The 16146-nt window shown below is 36.6% G+C and overlaps 1 protein-coding gene across 10 annotated transcripts in view; it reads left to right on the forward strand.

The window, feature by feature from the left end:
• The window catches only part of PDE1C (phosphodiesterase 1C), a 558870-nt gene that overhangs the window by 450806 nt on the left and 91918 nt on the right, over positions 1 to 16146 (forward strand). For all 10 annotated transcript variants that reach the window (XM_054558853.1, XM_024249266.2, XM_054558851.2 and 7 more), the window contains 2 exon segments: positions 7063 to 7163; positions 9714 to 9842. In XM_054558853.1, coding sequence (XP_054414828.1) covers positions 7063 to 7163; positions 9714 to 9842 — 230 coding nt within the window.

The raw sequence follows: 16146 nt of genomic DNA on the forward strand, positions 1-16146 counted from the left end.
TCAGGAACTCCTCTTTTTTTGCCCTTTGAATATGCTATTGCCTTAGCAAACTTACATATTTATGAATGTACCTACATGTTTTGAAAACTTCTTTTAAAAGTCTTTTTAAAAATAGAATTATCTCTTTTAACTCATGGGGAGTATGCTATTTGTTTATGAGAATCTTCTTACGCTATTGGCTTTTTTCCCTCAAAATGTCTAGTGAAGTTTGGTTGTTGGAACATATTTGTAAGTGAATGTCCAGGTGGGTTAGATGGGTCAGGGGTGTGGGTGTCCTCTGTATTTGTGTGGTCTGTCGAAAGAGACTTCTAGGGAGGGCATGGCAGCTCTTCAGCAACAGCCTTCTCAGTGTCCTTCCCACCTCTTTGACTGTAGCTCTTGTCCTTATGCTTGTAAAATTGCTGATGTACCTTTGCAAATCCAGGTAAGAAGATAAGGCAGAATAGAAAGCACAAAAGTTGGAAACCAAATAAATCTGCCCACTTTTAAAGAGCTATCCAGAAATCCAAACGAGCAACTTTCACTTCTGTTTTATTGGCCAGAACTGTGTCTCATGGCCACTGCAGTATATAGGGAAGTCTGACACACTGCCATCTCAAACGAAATCAGAGACATTGTTAGTAAGGAAAAAAAGGACAGTTGGGCAATCAAAAGTGATTCCCATTACAAGTAATATTATTCTTATTTTAAAGAAGATAAATCTCTAATTCATAGAAATTAAAATTATTCTATTATAAAGTAGCTGTATGGGCTAAATTGTATTTATCATCGATTCATATATTGACGTCCTAGTCCCCAGGACCTCGGAATGGGACTGTATTTGGAGAGATGGCCTTTGAAGAGGTATTAAGGTAAAATGAAGTCGTATGGATGGGCTCTAATCCATTATGATTGGTGTTCTTAGAGAAAGAGGAGATTAGAACACAGACATACACTTGCAGGGAGAAGAGCCCATTGTGAGGATACAGAGAGAATATAGCTATCTGCAAGGCAAGGAGAGAGGTCTCAGGAGAAAACAGTCCTGCTGACACCTTGATTTTGGACTTTTCTCCTCCAGAAATGTGAGAAAGTAAATTTCTGTTGTTTAAGCCACCCAGCCCGTGTTATTTTGTTATGGCAGCCTGAGCAACTGAGTACAGTACGGGAGCCAGAATTTGGTCCCAGCTCTGACTTCAGAGGCCATGCATTTAAATATTAGGCATGCTTCTACAATATGCCTTTGGAAAAAAAAAAAAAAAAAAGCCTCTTATGTTCTTACACCTCAGTATCCTCATGTGCACTTACTTCCAGGTATTGTGATGAGGATGAAAATTGATGGAAAAATGCACTTTGAACTCATCTATTCAACATACCTATTATGCAGAGTATACTCTGGGGACATAAAAGTGAATCATGCACAGCTTCTTCAGCTCTCACCAAAAACACCCAGCATTTATGCCAATACAAGTTATCATTAACATAAATGTTGTATCATAGCAGTGATCATGATTTACTGCATGCTTTCTTAAATGAGCTCATTTTTCATTTGCCGTTGAATTTCCATGATCAATTCAGGCCATATTTAGAATGATTCTTAAATATAGAAACTATTTCCTACCTACTCTCTCTTTGAAATGCAGCTCAAAACAAACTTCTTTCATTGTGAGCTTACAAAAACAGTGGGGAGCATTCTGATGAATGGAGAACATACTGTTACTCTAACCTTTCATTACAAACCAAGAGGGAGAAAACGCTTTAAATCATTTCAGTGTTATAAATTGTAAGACACGTAGAGAATCAAAACAACCCATTGATAAAGTGGTGTCTGGGCTTCAACATCAACAGTAATACTTTGTAAATGTAAAACATTGTAATCTGTTTGTATTACTCATTATTGTTTAACTTAAGTGCCTAGAAGATACTTGGATCCTTTCAGAATTATTTTGCTCATTTCCAAGAGAAAATCCTTAGACAGAAATAAATTGAAGAGCTATCTATTGATTGAATAGATGTTCATTAGACTCTAAGCTCTAGTGTACTTTTGATTTAGGTGAAAAGATTTCAAACTCCAAAACTATCCCTTGGCCATTTTCCTTGCTTTTGTCAAGCAAGATGCCAGTAATTTTCCCTTTGTCTTTTTTTTTTTTTTTTTTTTACAGAAAGGAGAAGCTGTGTATCTTGTTTTTATTTATTTATTTATTTATTTTTGGTCGTTTATGACATTACCATCATTAATACAGGAAAGACTAAGGATATCAAAATTACATTTTGTTTTAAGAGTGCCAAATAATTTTATTAGGGGTTGTAATTGGTAGACATTTGGCTCCTGCGACCTTTGTTCTCTGGTGTCACATGTGTTTATTAATATGTTACATTGGATTATAAAAGGGATTTTGCAGATGCAATTAAGGTTAACAATCAGAAGAACTTAAATAGGGAGATTAGCCTGGATTTTCCAGGTGGGCCCAATGTAATCACACAAGTTCATCAAAGTCAAGGAGATACGGCCAAAGTCAGAGGTTTGAAGTGTGAGAAGGACCCAACAGTCATTGCCAGCTTGAAGGTGAAGAGGGAAACTGTGGAAAATGTTAGAAGGAAATGAATTCTGCCAATGCCCTGAATACTCTTGGGAGCAGATTTTCCCCCCAGAGCCACCAGAAAGGAAACCTTTCCAAACCTTGATGTCAGCCTTGGGATACCCTGACCAGAGAACCCATCCACACCGGGCTGGGCTTCTGACTGGCAGAACTGCCTGCCAATAAACGGAAGTGTTTTGTTTCGTTTTTTTTTTTTAGACAGAGGGAGTCTCGCTCTGTCACCCAGGCTGGAGTGCAGTGGTGCGATCTCAGCTCACTGCAACCTCCGCCTCCTGGGTTCAAGTGATTCTTCTGCCTCAGCCTCCTGAGTAGCTGGGATTACAGGCGCCCGCCAGCACATCCAGCTGATTTTTGTATTTTTAGTAGAGACGGGGTTTCACCATGTTGGCCAGTCTGGTCTCGAACTCCTGACCTCAGGTGATCCACCCGCCTTGGCCTCCCAAAGTGCTGGGATTATAAGCGTGAGCCACCGTGCCAGGCCCGGAAGTGTTCTTTAAGCCTCCACGACTGAGCATTTGTTAAGGTAGAATGGAAAACTAACAGATTACTAAAGAAACTCTATCATTCACATAGAAAAGTCACAACTTGCTAGTAGTATCTCCTCTAACAATGAGAAATTGGCCATGTCCTTTCCCTTCAGGTTTCCTCTGCTCTGTTGTACTCCACGTCTCCTCATCTGCCCCTGTATGCAGGAACAAGTGGCTTGCTTTCTTGAGTCATACACAGCAAAACTCAAGGTCCCCTATTACCAGTTGTCAAAGCATCCTTTCAAATGAACTAGTTGTGACACTCATATTTTGTAGATAGGAAAATACTGATAGCATCTGTGACTTGTACCTTGCCACCAGTTGGTAATTCTGGAATAAAATACCAGTGGGACTTTAATTTCTGACTTCTTATGGGTTGACACAAAACCTTCTGGGTTCACAGTAGTTAATTTGGATGAGGCAAGGAAATCTGAGGTATATTAAAATAGGAAGCTCAATTTCCTCCAAAATAGCTTCTCCCACTTTCTCTGTTTCTGTTAATGATGCTATCTAATATCACCTGAGGGGTTTATTAGCCACTCAGTGAGTCTAGGAGTGTTGAGGTCATCTAACGTATTGTTCTTGACTGCAGCCTCATCTGGTCCTCCCACCACTTCCAAAATTCAGATAATTGCTAAGTCATACGGCTTCTACCTCCACACTGTCTGTACATCCTATATGAACTTTTCAATCTAAAAATACTTTTAGCCAGGCACAGTGGCTCACGCCTATAATCCCAGAATTTTGGGAGGCCCAGATGGGCAGATTGCTTGAGCTCAGAAGTTAGAGACCAGCCTGGGTAACATGGTGAGACTCCCATCTCTACTAAAAATACCAAAAAAAATAAATAAATACAATAGCTGGGCATGGCAGTGGGTGCCTATGGTCCCAGCCCTTACTTGAGAGGCTGAGGTGGGAGGGTTGCTTGAGCCCTGGGGGCAGAGGTTGCAGTGAGCCAAGATTGCACCACTATACTCCAGCCCAGGCAACAGAGTGAGACCCTGTTTTTAAAAAAACAAAACAAAAACAAAAAAACCCCTGCTTTTATATCTCCCTTCTCTCCTCCTGTCCAAATATCCTTCCTGAAGTGGGGAGCTGATGGCATGACTCGCTTGCATGTGAACTTCACTGCCTGCTGAATCTGGTTTACATTCCTCACTCACTGTGTTTTCTAATGCCTGACCTCATAGGGCCTCAATCAGCCTTCACTCCTGCTCCAGTCAAGGGCATCATTTTCTTAACTGAGGTGAACATGCTTTTGCTGCTGGGACTTGCTCATTTAGTTCATTCTTCTGAAAATGCCCACCTTAATTTCTTTCTCTGTCAAATTTTCAAGGCCCATCTTAAACATCTCTCCTCTGTGAAACTGTTTCTCCCAGATAGCACTTTTCTTTCTTCTTATCCCCAAAGCAGCATAACTGATTCTAAGCATGCATGGTGTTTGTTGAAAAACTAAGGTGTTAAAATGAGTTTTAAAGACAATGGTTTTGTTTTTTATTGTTGTTGTTGTTGAATGCCTGTTTAATCATTCATTGTTTTTGGTTTAATAGAAGTAGGTTATACCTAAGATAGGATTTTGTTCAATTATTTGGGTAAGGAGGGAAGCATCACTGATGGTTGTAATGTGAGAACTGTAATTATACTGTTATTTAGATGCTTTCTGCTGCCTGGGCTGATGTTCTGTGACTAGGATCCATTTAGATGTTACACTGTCTCCCATTCATAATCTTATTTTAAAATGTGAAATTAACTTTACATGACCTTAGAATAAGAGATATATGTCGGAGAGGAGGTAGAGGGTACCAGGGACAGATGGGTGGGGACAAAATATTGGGGAAGAAAAGAAAGACAATGCCAAAATGGAAAAAAAAAAACTACATATGTAATATATGTATGGATAATATCAAGAAAAATGTGCAATATAAATTTATGCCTATATAATTTTATGCAAAATTGAATAAACACATGAACAATGATCCAAAGTAAATACAATGTAAGGTTATGAGTGAGAATTCTGCAGGCGTGGTGTGTGACTTGTCACATGACTGGCTGTGTAACCTTGAGTGAGTCCTGCACCTACCCCTGGCTTGTTTCCTTATCTGTCAAGTGGGGATAACAACAGTACCTATGATTACAGAGCTGTGAGAGTTACATAAGTTTCTATATAAAAGCACCTAGCATAGTGCCTGCCACATGGTGGGCCCCCCGGGACAATGAAGAGGCTGATGAGGAGGTTCTTTGCTGCCTTTACAAGGGGTTTTGCAGCTTTGATTTTTCTTGCAATCTTTCCTTATCTTGCCCATTTTTTTTCATCTCATTTTGTTGATTTTCATCTTAGTCTGTTTTCTCTTTGACTTTCCATTCCATGTACCTCAGTTTGTGTTTTTGAGGTATATTACTGAAGATGCCAGAAAGCTTCCTGACATTTCCTGCTGGATTCTGTTAGGAATCATTTTCAAAGTATAGTGGTTTCTTTTTTCATGAGTTATGTTTATGCTCACTCTGAAGTATTTTTCATAAGTTCTATGTCATTTGTTTATTTTCCCCTTACCAATTTTTAAAGAAGGCAATAATTCTCCAAAATTAGTAGTTAATTGAAAAATATGGCTTAAGTGGGAAATTAGAAACACTTAAATGTTCATTTTAACTCATTTAGCATTAACTTAAATCATATAAATCTATTTTATGCACTAATCTTTAATTCAGACCACAGGTCTTTTATGAGTTCACCAATTTGGATACTCACATTTGTCTTACATCAACCCTGCCCCTATCTAAGATTTCTAGTCTCATTAAAGTTAAGTGGGAACTTAAAGATGTGCATGAAGCAAACTGAGTGTAGAAGCTCTCTAACTTTTCTATAAATGTTTTCCGCTCTTTCACAGTTGTCACACATATTTTGACAGCAGTTCTTTTAGTGACTGTCCAAAGTATTAAACTTAGGTTCTACAGAAATAACAACTCCAATTTTGTGTCCATATTTTATTGGTTTGTGTCATATTTAATTACATAATTATAATAACAAATGCAATTTATTAAAATGCGGTTTAGAATAAACCATACTGAATCATGTAAGCATGAATTTAACTAGTAGCAAAAGTGAGCAAAGGATATGAGAAGGTGGCCTGAGTCAGGCATATTGTGTCGTGTGGGCATGGGGCAGGATGGTTTACAGAAGCGATAGGAAGTAAATCCACAGAGTCCATTAAATGGAAGTCAGTTAAGGAAGCTTGAAACACAGCAGTAGTTTTCAAACTCTAGTGTGCATCAGAACTATCTAGATGACTTGGTAAAGCACAGATTGCTGGGCCACAACCTAGAGTTTCTGATCCAGTGGGATTGGGGTGGGGCTGAAGAATTTGCCAGCATTTCTAACAAGCTCTCAGCTGACACCATCTGCATGTCCAAGGAACACATTTTGTGAACCACTGACCCACAGCCAATGTTGATGGTGTGGATGGGGAGAAGTCCTTTCAAACATCATCAGCATGCATAGAGCAGAAAGCCAAGTATTTTTCCATCTGTCTCTACCTGCTTCCTAGTGGATATCCTCCTATAATCAGACATTGGGTTTTCTATTACTCTTCATTCTTGGTATTGCATTCAAATTTCTAATTTTGTGTGTGTGTGTGTGTGTGTCTACCTAGGAACTTTATTTGGAAGTTGGGGGAGGATGCAATGAGGGCTTTTCAAGTCTTCAGGTTCGTTCTCTTTGATTTCTTGAAAAAGATAAAACTACTAGTTAGCTTATTCAACCTTGCTGAACACATTGTTTTCAAATCACAAGTCTCCAAGTCTCTTCACAGGAAAATAACTTATTTCTGTCTCTCAGAAAACTTGTGTTTGGCAATAGCTTACCAGCTGCAGGGTAGAAAGGCAGCACTGTGGGTGTGTTGTCAGCAAGCTGAAGACTTTGAGAAAGAAACAGATTATCTGATTGCTCTGTAATCTCCTTTCAGAACTGGCTGACAGAGCTGGAGATCTTTGCTATAATCTTCTCAGCTGCCATCCACGACTACGAGCATACCGGAACCACCAACAATTTCCACATTCAGACTCGGTGAGGGTGTTTAAATGTTTGGAAGAGAGGCAAGAGGGGTCAGAGAGATAGTTTTAGAAATCAGAAAAGTGTTAGTCACCTTTCTTTTGCATAGGTTTCCTATTTTGAGTTTCTGAAACAATGAGCCTCTAAATGAGAGATCAGTCTGGTCAACTTCAATCAAGACTTAGAGTTTAAGAAGCCATATGCTCCCAATTCTCCTATTTTGTTCAGATCTCATATAGATATCCTTTTCTTCTCTAATTCTAATGTTCGCTATTTGTTTATGTATGTTCTGTTCTGTACATACTTTACCTGCTTCTAACAGGAAATGGGGCAGTTTACGTAAAGGGCCAGATGACACATAAAGGAAATGAATAAGGACAGTGAGGATTAGAGTGTTTTTGTTGACATTAACAACATTGACCAATCTTACCCTGTGATCTCTGGGATTCTGATGAGAACTCTTCTGATCCTCTCTGATTTCATATCTGCTCTGTTTAGTGCTTGCATCACTCCCTGGCACAGGGCCCCCGGAGTAAGGTTGTCTCCTGTAGGCTACCTTCACTGTGAGCAACCTGTGCATCCTTCCTAATGGACTGCACAGGTAAACAGAGACCTCCCGTCGGAGGCATTAAATATGGGTCCAAGTGCCCCACTTGGAACCTCCTGACCTGTAACAGATATTGTTAATTGATTTTGGTACTTTTTCTTACTAAACTGTGGGTTTATTCTGAGTCTTCCTCTCAGCACAGAATTCCAGGCAATAGCACCAGTCAATTGTCATTTCTACTTAGGATAAAACCTTCCTTGCCCTCTCCTAGCCTAAGAACTTGCCCTCTCTTAAGACAATGATGTGAAACTGGAGAGAATCTGACAGTAGAGTTAGTTCATTATCCTTGACATAGTAATCAAAAGGAGCTAGGGTATGGGGAAAGGTGGTAAGTCAAAGAGAAAGAATGTAGCAGGGAGGGATGAGAGTTTAACACCAAATAAATACTTGCTGATTTCACTTGAAAAAGCAGGTGCACACTCTAGATAGGTTTGTGTTCATTAAATCAATCTACATGTATTTAATGAACTCAACACTTGATTACAGTGTACACAAAAGAAGACAATATTGTCTGATCTCTGTTCAGAAAGAGAATTTTAATTGAATGGAAGCAGACAAAAGAACTTCAGCTACTTGCTTCAGTTCCACCTTCTTGCCTCCTCACTTAGTCTCAGCCGCAGAAAAGCAGCTTTTTGTGGTTGCGTTCCAAGGGAACAGAATTCCCTTTAATACAGGGAATTCCATAGAGTAGCACTGTTTAATGTATGTCTGTGGGTGGAACCTTTGCTCTGAGGATAGAGACCATGGTGAATAGCACCTGCCCAAGGAAGAGAGGTGGGTTGAACATATGTGGGTCTTGCCTGGAGACCAGGATCAAAACCAGTCCCAACACAGAGGAGAATGGCTTAATTACAAGAGTTGGAAAAGAGTGTCACAAAATATACATCAGTTGGTATCTAACTTACTCAACAGATGTAACAGCAGATCTTTCACCTCGGGATTTGAATGTTCTGCGTTATCTCCATAGGAGTGGGAAAATTCCAATGTGTTCAGTTAAGCTTGGTTTGGAATGAAATTTAAACATTGGCCCTGTTCAGCAGAACTTTATCCAAAGCATCTCAGCCTGTGTGATCCCTGTTCAGAAAACAAAGTCTGTGACCAGGCTCTTAATCCTTTGATGAATAAAATTTTAAGCCTAACAATTTCAAGGTATAATAGATACAGCCCAAAGTTTGGCCAATGGCAGGTGGAAGTTATCTTGGGGAAGCACTGGCCCAACTGTCAGAAGATCTTGCCTTCATCCCAGCCCTGCCACTTGGCCACCAAAGGGCTCTAACAAGTTTTTTTAAGTCTCTGAAACACAGCTTCCTTGGTGAGAAACAAATAATCTAAGCTTTCATTAAATTTAAGATCTTAAAATAGTATACAGTCCTGTGTTTAGTGACATTCAGCTATAGTATGGTCTTTGAGACAGGGACTAAAAACTGACATTATAATCTCTATATTCTTTATTCTCAATTTTCCACATGTGGCTTTTGCATGGAAAAATTTTAAGATCAAGCCACTATCAGAGGCAGCTTACAGATAGTACCCACCAGATGATATGTGTTCTGAAAATTACAACTAAAAATAAACCAGTGCATTCATTGAATAAAATAAAAATAAAAATAAATGTCATTCCAGAAAATATAAAGAAGTTTGACATGACCCATATTTTTAAAAAAACACCTTTGCCACTAATATAGGTAATTGAGATCTGGTTGTAAAACAGTTTTGAGAGAGTTCTCAGGCTGGATGTCACATATTTCCTGCCCACACATGTACTGATATAAAATACCGTACATTCATCTATTGATGATTTGTAGTGTTAGTTGAGCTTTTGGTTCACATAACTGGCATGGGGACAAAGATAATTTCTAAACATGGAAAAAAAGTGGTGGTGCGTTCTAGCCTGTTAGAATTACCCAAGTAAATCACAACTGTTCAACATTCTGAATTTTGCTTGGCTTTCTGTTCAGGTCTGATCCAGCTATTCTGTATAATGACAGATCTGTACTGGAGAATCACCATTTAAGTGCAGCTTATCGCCTTCTGCAAGATGACGAGGAAATGAATATTTTGATTAACCTCTCAAAGGATGACTGGAGGTAAGGATGAGAAAAGAGAGAGATTTGTAGGCCAGGGAAGGAAATATGAAGTTGGATGAAGTATGCTGTTTTTGAGAAAAGAACACCTTGCTTAAAATGTTGATTCATGTTGCTTTCTCTCTCTTTCTTTCTCTCACTCTCACCCTCTCTTTGTGTATGTATGTATGTCTTATTTCTCTTTTTTCTTTATACAGATATTCAAATATTTATAAATAAAGGCTATGGAATGTTATGATTAAGTTCCAACTACTTTATTTTGCCATCTTTACATTGCTTTTTATTGATGAATTGGGAAGTGAAACCAGTTTGAGTCAAATAATTCAATATTGTCCTAAAAATTCTCAAAGAAGAAAGTTTGAAAAATCACTTCTAACAGTGTTCAACTGAGGACACTTTGGATATATTTACTTTTTTTTTTTAACCTTAGGAAACTTGTGTTACTTTTATCTGAATTCCTTAAATCTGAATTTTTCCTTTTATTTAATAACGTGTGTTTTTCACCCTATATTTGATTTGGACTTCTTATCAATCTTTTGACATTTTCTAAGGAAATTATTTGACACTTAAACAAATTATGTACACTTAATTCTGTTGCATGAATGACATACATTGTATGTTTAGATTTAGGCACATACCTGTGTTTTGAATATGGACTCAGTCACTTACTAGCTGTATGGCATTCGGGAAGTGACTCAATATCTTTAAATCTTTAAAATTTTAATTTCTTGAAAACAGTAACATTTATTCTGCGGTTGGGATAGATTATGATAAACGACATAATCATTTTAAAATGCTTAGCACACTTTGTGTCATATATAGCAAGCCAATAAATCACTGTAGCTATAAATATAGGTTAAGGTACTTCAAACCCTGCAGGCAGAGATCATCTAAATCCTTACAATACTCTGAATCCATTGTGACTCAAATAGTCCTTATATTTTAATTAAATAATCAGCTATTTATTGGGTATTTGTGTGCTCACCATCTTTCAAGGATTTAGAGAAATAAACCGTACTGAACAATAAATCTGAGAGGCTGATTTTTATTAAGAGTGGCTAAGAGTTTCCATGTAGCTTTAGTTTATTAAAATATATGGGAATATTTGACTTAAATTTTATTGGAATATGCTAGACTGAGCCAGCATCTGAAAAATGCAGAGCAATTCAATTAATCATTGCACCACTTCAGGAAAAAAGGAACCCTCTATCCAATTTTACTATTGGTAAAAGTTGTAATAAAAGGTTTGATTGCAAAAATTTTCCCCCACTATGTAGGTTGCCCATTCACTCTGATGATAGTTTCTTTTGCTGTGCAGAAGCTCTTTAGTTTAATTACATCCCATTTGTCAATTTTGGCTTTTGTTGCCATTGCTTTTGGTGTTTTAGTCAAGAAGTCTTTGCCCATGCCTATATCCTGAATGCTATTGCCTAGGTTTTCTTCTAGGGTTTTTATGGTTTTCGGTCTTACTTTAAGTCTTTAATCCATCTTGAGTTAATTTTCGTATAAGGTGTAAGAAAGGGGTCCAGTTTCAGTTTTTTCATATGGCTAGCCAGTTTTCCCAACACCATTTATTATATAGGGAATCCTTTCCCCATAGCTTGTTTTTGTCAGGCTTGTCAAAGATCAGATGGTTGTATATGTGTGCTATTATTTCTGAGGCCTCTGTTCTATTCCATTGGTCTATATATCTGTTTTGGTACCAATACCATGCTGTTTTGGTTACAGTAGCCTTGTAGTATGGTTTGAAATCAGGCAGCATGATGCCTCCAGGCTTGTTCTTTTTCCTTAGAATTGTCATGGCTATATGGGCTGTTTTTTGGTTCCATATGAAATTTAAAGTAGTTTTTTCTAATTCTGTGAAGAAAATCAATGGTAGCTTGATTGGGTTAGCATAGAAACAAAACATGGTGCTCTGGGCTATAACTATAAAGAAGTTTCCATCATATCAGGGTGTTCCAATACATAAGCTAGTCCATGATTTTATTCTCTCTTTGAGATAATATTTATGTTTCACTCTGTCTTCAAGATAATAAAGCTAGTGCAGAATAAGAAACACAAATATACAAGGGTAGCACATAAACAGATTTCACTAACCTATATTTTCAAGTGACTGTTTTAGCCATTTTTTATACTAAATTCACCTGTGTTTTGCTAAATCACTAATTTTATAACTTTTTTTTATCAGAGGCAACATTCAAATTATTCACAATGGTTCTTCACAAATACCCACTTATAAGAATAAGAGCTAAAGATGAACACTAAGTATGCTTGCATCGATATATAGCAATGCATTCTAGTGTGAACCAAAATGTCTGGTTTATTCCAGGTGATTATGGGTTTAGATCCTGCCTGTGCCAGCCTCGCTACCCTAGTTGTAGATTGAAAGAATGAATAAGACTTATGATTATAGTAGAGTGGAAATACAAATTACATAGCTAAGTTTTTGACAAAATTGTAGCTAAGCAGAAGTAGAAAATCTATAAGAAAAGTATGTATAGGCCAGGCACCGTGGCTCACGCCTGTAATCCCAGCACTTTGGGAGGCTGAGGTGGGCAGATCACGAGGTCAGGAGATCGAGACTATCCTGGCTAACATGGTGAAACCCCATCTCTACTAAAAATACAAAAAATCAGCCAGGCGTGGTGGCGGGCACCTGTAGTCCCAGCTACTCGGGAGGCTGAGGCAGGAGAATGGGGTGAACCTGGGAGGCAGAGCTTGCAGTGAGCCGAGATTGTGCCACAGCACTCCAGCCTGGGTGACAGAGCGAGACTCCATCTCAAAGAAAAAAAAGAAAAAAAAAAGAAAAGTATGTATAACAGAAGTAGCATACGTATGTTTGGAAAATATGTTAAGAGACAATTATGCAAGCTTTAGAACACTTTACTAGATTGTCAGGAAGCCAGGATTATATACGATCTAAATATCTAAATAAGCCCTCACACAAATCCTTCAAAACCATGATATATCTGAATATGTGTGAAGCTCTTCTCTGCCATATTCAAACCTTTTATTATTATTATTATTTTGAGACAGAGTCTCACTCTGTCACCTAGACTGGAGTGCGGTGGCATGATCTCGGCTCACTGCAACCTTTGCTTCCCAGATTCAAGCGATTCTCCTGCCTCAGTCTCACGAGTAGCTGGGACTACAGGCATGCACCACCAGGCCCGGCTAATTTTTTTGTATTTTTAATAGAGACAGTGTGTCACCATGTTGGTCAGTCTGGTCTCGAACTCCTAACCTCAAATGATCCACTGGCCTTGGCCTCCCAAAGTGCTGGGATTATAGGCATGAGCCACTGTGCCTGGCCACCTTTTATTATTTTTTTCAAACCTTTTTAAAAAAATTTTTTTATTATATTTTAAGTTCTGGGATACGTGTGCAGAAAGTGCAGGTTTATACATGTGCCATGGTGGTTTGCTGCACCATCAACCCATCATCTACATTAGGTATTTCTCCCAATGCTATGCCTTGCCTAGCCACTGACCCCCTGACAAGCCCCAGTGTGTGAGGTTTCCCTCCTTGTGTCCAGTGATATCTGATGTATTGCTTACTGAACCTCTACAGAGTTTGTATTTTGAGTATAAACAAGTTAATTGTCTGCTAAAACAAAACATCAACAATCTTCAGAGCAATATAACAGAACCCAGATTCCCTACAACTTATATCCATAATATTCAGGATACAATCTAAGTGACATATAAAGATCAGGAAAATGTGATTTCTTAGTAAGGGAAAAGACAATCAATAGATACACACTCTAGGATAAACCATTGTTAGAATTATCAGATGAGGACTTTGGACTTTTAAAACAATTATTATTTCTATGCTCAGTGAGATAATGAAAAATGTTCTTGTGTATAAAATTATTTTCAGATAATAGAAAACAACAGGAGTGTGTCACTAATGGAGCTGTGCTATAAGGGATGCTAAAGAAATTTCTTTAGAGCTTTCTTTAAGGTAGTTTCAAAAATATTATTTTGTTATAAGGTTTATGAGTAAAATGAAAATATAAATTAAAAACAAGTTTTAGAACTGAAAAATAAAATGTCTACATTTAGAATTTGCTACATAGGCTTAGTGCATGATAGAGAAGACAGAAGAAGGAAACAGTGACTTTTAAAAATTCATTTTTCAAGTTTCAAAGTTGGAAATTCTTTGATTTGAAAAAGTAAGAGGAAAAAGCTGTTTTAAATGAGTAGAATGTTAGGGACATGTGGGATAATTTTATATGAGCAAACATAAGGGCAATTTGAGTCTCAGAAGGAGAGAAAAGAGAGAGAATGGGAAAGAAAAAGAATTTGAAGAAGTAATGACTGAACAGTCTCCAAATATTGCCAAACATATAAATATACAGATTCAAGAAACTCAGCAAACCTAAAACAGGATAAATTTGATGAAAAGAACACTGAGGCAGATTATTATAGTCAAACTCCTGAGAGGCAAAGATAAAATAAAGAAAAATGGCAAATTACACTTAGGAGAACAAATTGAATTATGGTAGACTATTCATCAGAAACTATGGAGGCCAGAAAACAATGGAATAATTTATTTAAAGTACTAAAAAGAAAACAAAAAGCCAACACAGGATGCTTCATCCTGTGAACATGAACTTCAAGAATGAAGATGAAATAAAATTATTTTCAGATAATAGAAAACAACAGGAATGTGTCACTAATGGAGCTGCATTATAAGAGATGCTAAAGAAATTAGAGCTTTCTTTAAGGTAGTTTCAAAAATATTATTTTGTTATTTTATATTTTAATTTTTAGATTAATAAATCTAAATATTTATTGGAAGGAAAATGATGTGATAGTGAAATCAGACTTTTAGAAAAGAATAAACTGATAAATATCTGGGTAAATGTAAAAGACCATTTTTCTTCACTTATTTAAATTGTGCATTTGACCATTTGAAACAAAAATTACACCACCATCTCATGGGGTTTATATGTAGAGAGGTGTAATACATGTGACAATGATAACATAAAGACCAGTTAATGTTAGTAAATGTACCTATACTGTTGCAGGATTTTTACATGTTACATAAAGTTATACAGTAGACAGAAAATTAAAGATGTATGTTGTAATCCCCAAGCAACCACCAAAAAGATTAACCATAATAGCTAAAGATTGTTAAGGTTTACCTATTTATCAAAAGATAAATTTAAATTGACCATTTAGCAGTGGATAAATTAAAATTTATTTAAAAAATAAATAATACAAAAAATATCTCAAGCAGAAAAGTTAATGCAAAGGGAAAAAAGTAAAGGTGATAATTATAAAACAAATAATAACGTGCTAGACCCAAATGCAACTATATTAATAATTACGTTAAATGTTAAAGGACTAAACATTCTACTTAAAAGGAAAAGGTCATTAGAATTGATAAAAAGGCAAGCTCCAACTGCAAGTGTACAAGAGATACACTTTAAATATAAATACACAAAAAGGTTCAAAGTAAAAGTGTAAGATGTACCAAACAGTAAGAATAAGTAGAATGCAGTGGTGTTATTAATATCAGCTAAAATGAACTGCAAGAAAAAGGATATTGTGAAAGAGAAAGGAGATTTTTTGATAATAATAGTGTCATCAGAAAGATACAACAATCATAAATAAGTATTAGGTAACTGTAGACTTCCAAAATATAAAATGTAAAAATTGATAGGAGAAAAAGGAGAAATATATATTTTCACAGTCATAGGAGGTTTTAACATTCTTGCCTCAGCAATTGATAGAAAAACTGGACAAAAATATCAGTAAGGACCTAAGAGGATTTGAACAACATCAACCACTTTGCCTTAATTAATATTTATAGAACACCATGCAACAACTGCAATATACATATTCTTTTCAAGTACACATGCTGAGACATTTTAAAATAAGTTTTAATAATTTTAAAATATCATAAGCTTAAAGAGTATGTTCTTTGACCTTAATGGATTTAAATTAGAGATCAATAAGATATCTAGGAAAATCCTGTATATTTGAAAATTAAACAACATTCTTCTAAATCATTTGTGGATCAAAAAGTAATCAGAGGAAACTAGGAAACATTTCAAATTTATCAAGAATGAAAATGCAATATATTAAAAATGTGTGCAATACTATTAAAACAGTGCCTAGAGGAAATTTACAGCTATAAATGTTCATAGTAGGAAAGAAAAAAGTTCCAAACACAATGACTTCAGGAAGCTAGAACAAAACAGTAATGTAAATTCAAAGTAGATAGAAGAAATTACTAATGATAAGAGGAAAAATCAATAAAATAGAAAAAATAAACAGAAAAAATTAAGAAAGCTCAA

Source organism: Pongo abelii, chromosome 6 (assembly GCF_028885655.2).
Source record: "Pongo abelii isolate AG06213 chromosome 6, NHGRI_mPonAbe1-v2.0_pri, whole genome shotgun sequence".
Classification (NCBI taxonomy): domain Eukaryota; kingdom Metazoa; phylum Chordata; class Mammalia; order Primates; family Hominidae; genus Pongo; species Pongo abelii.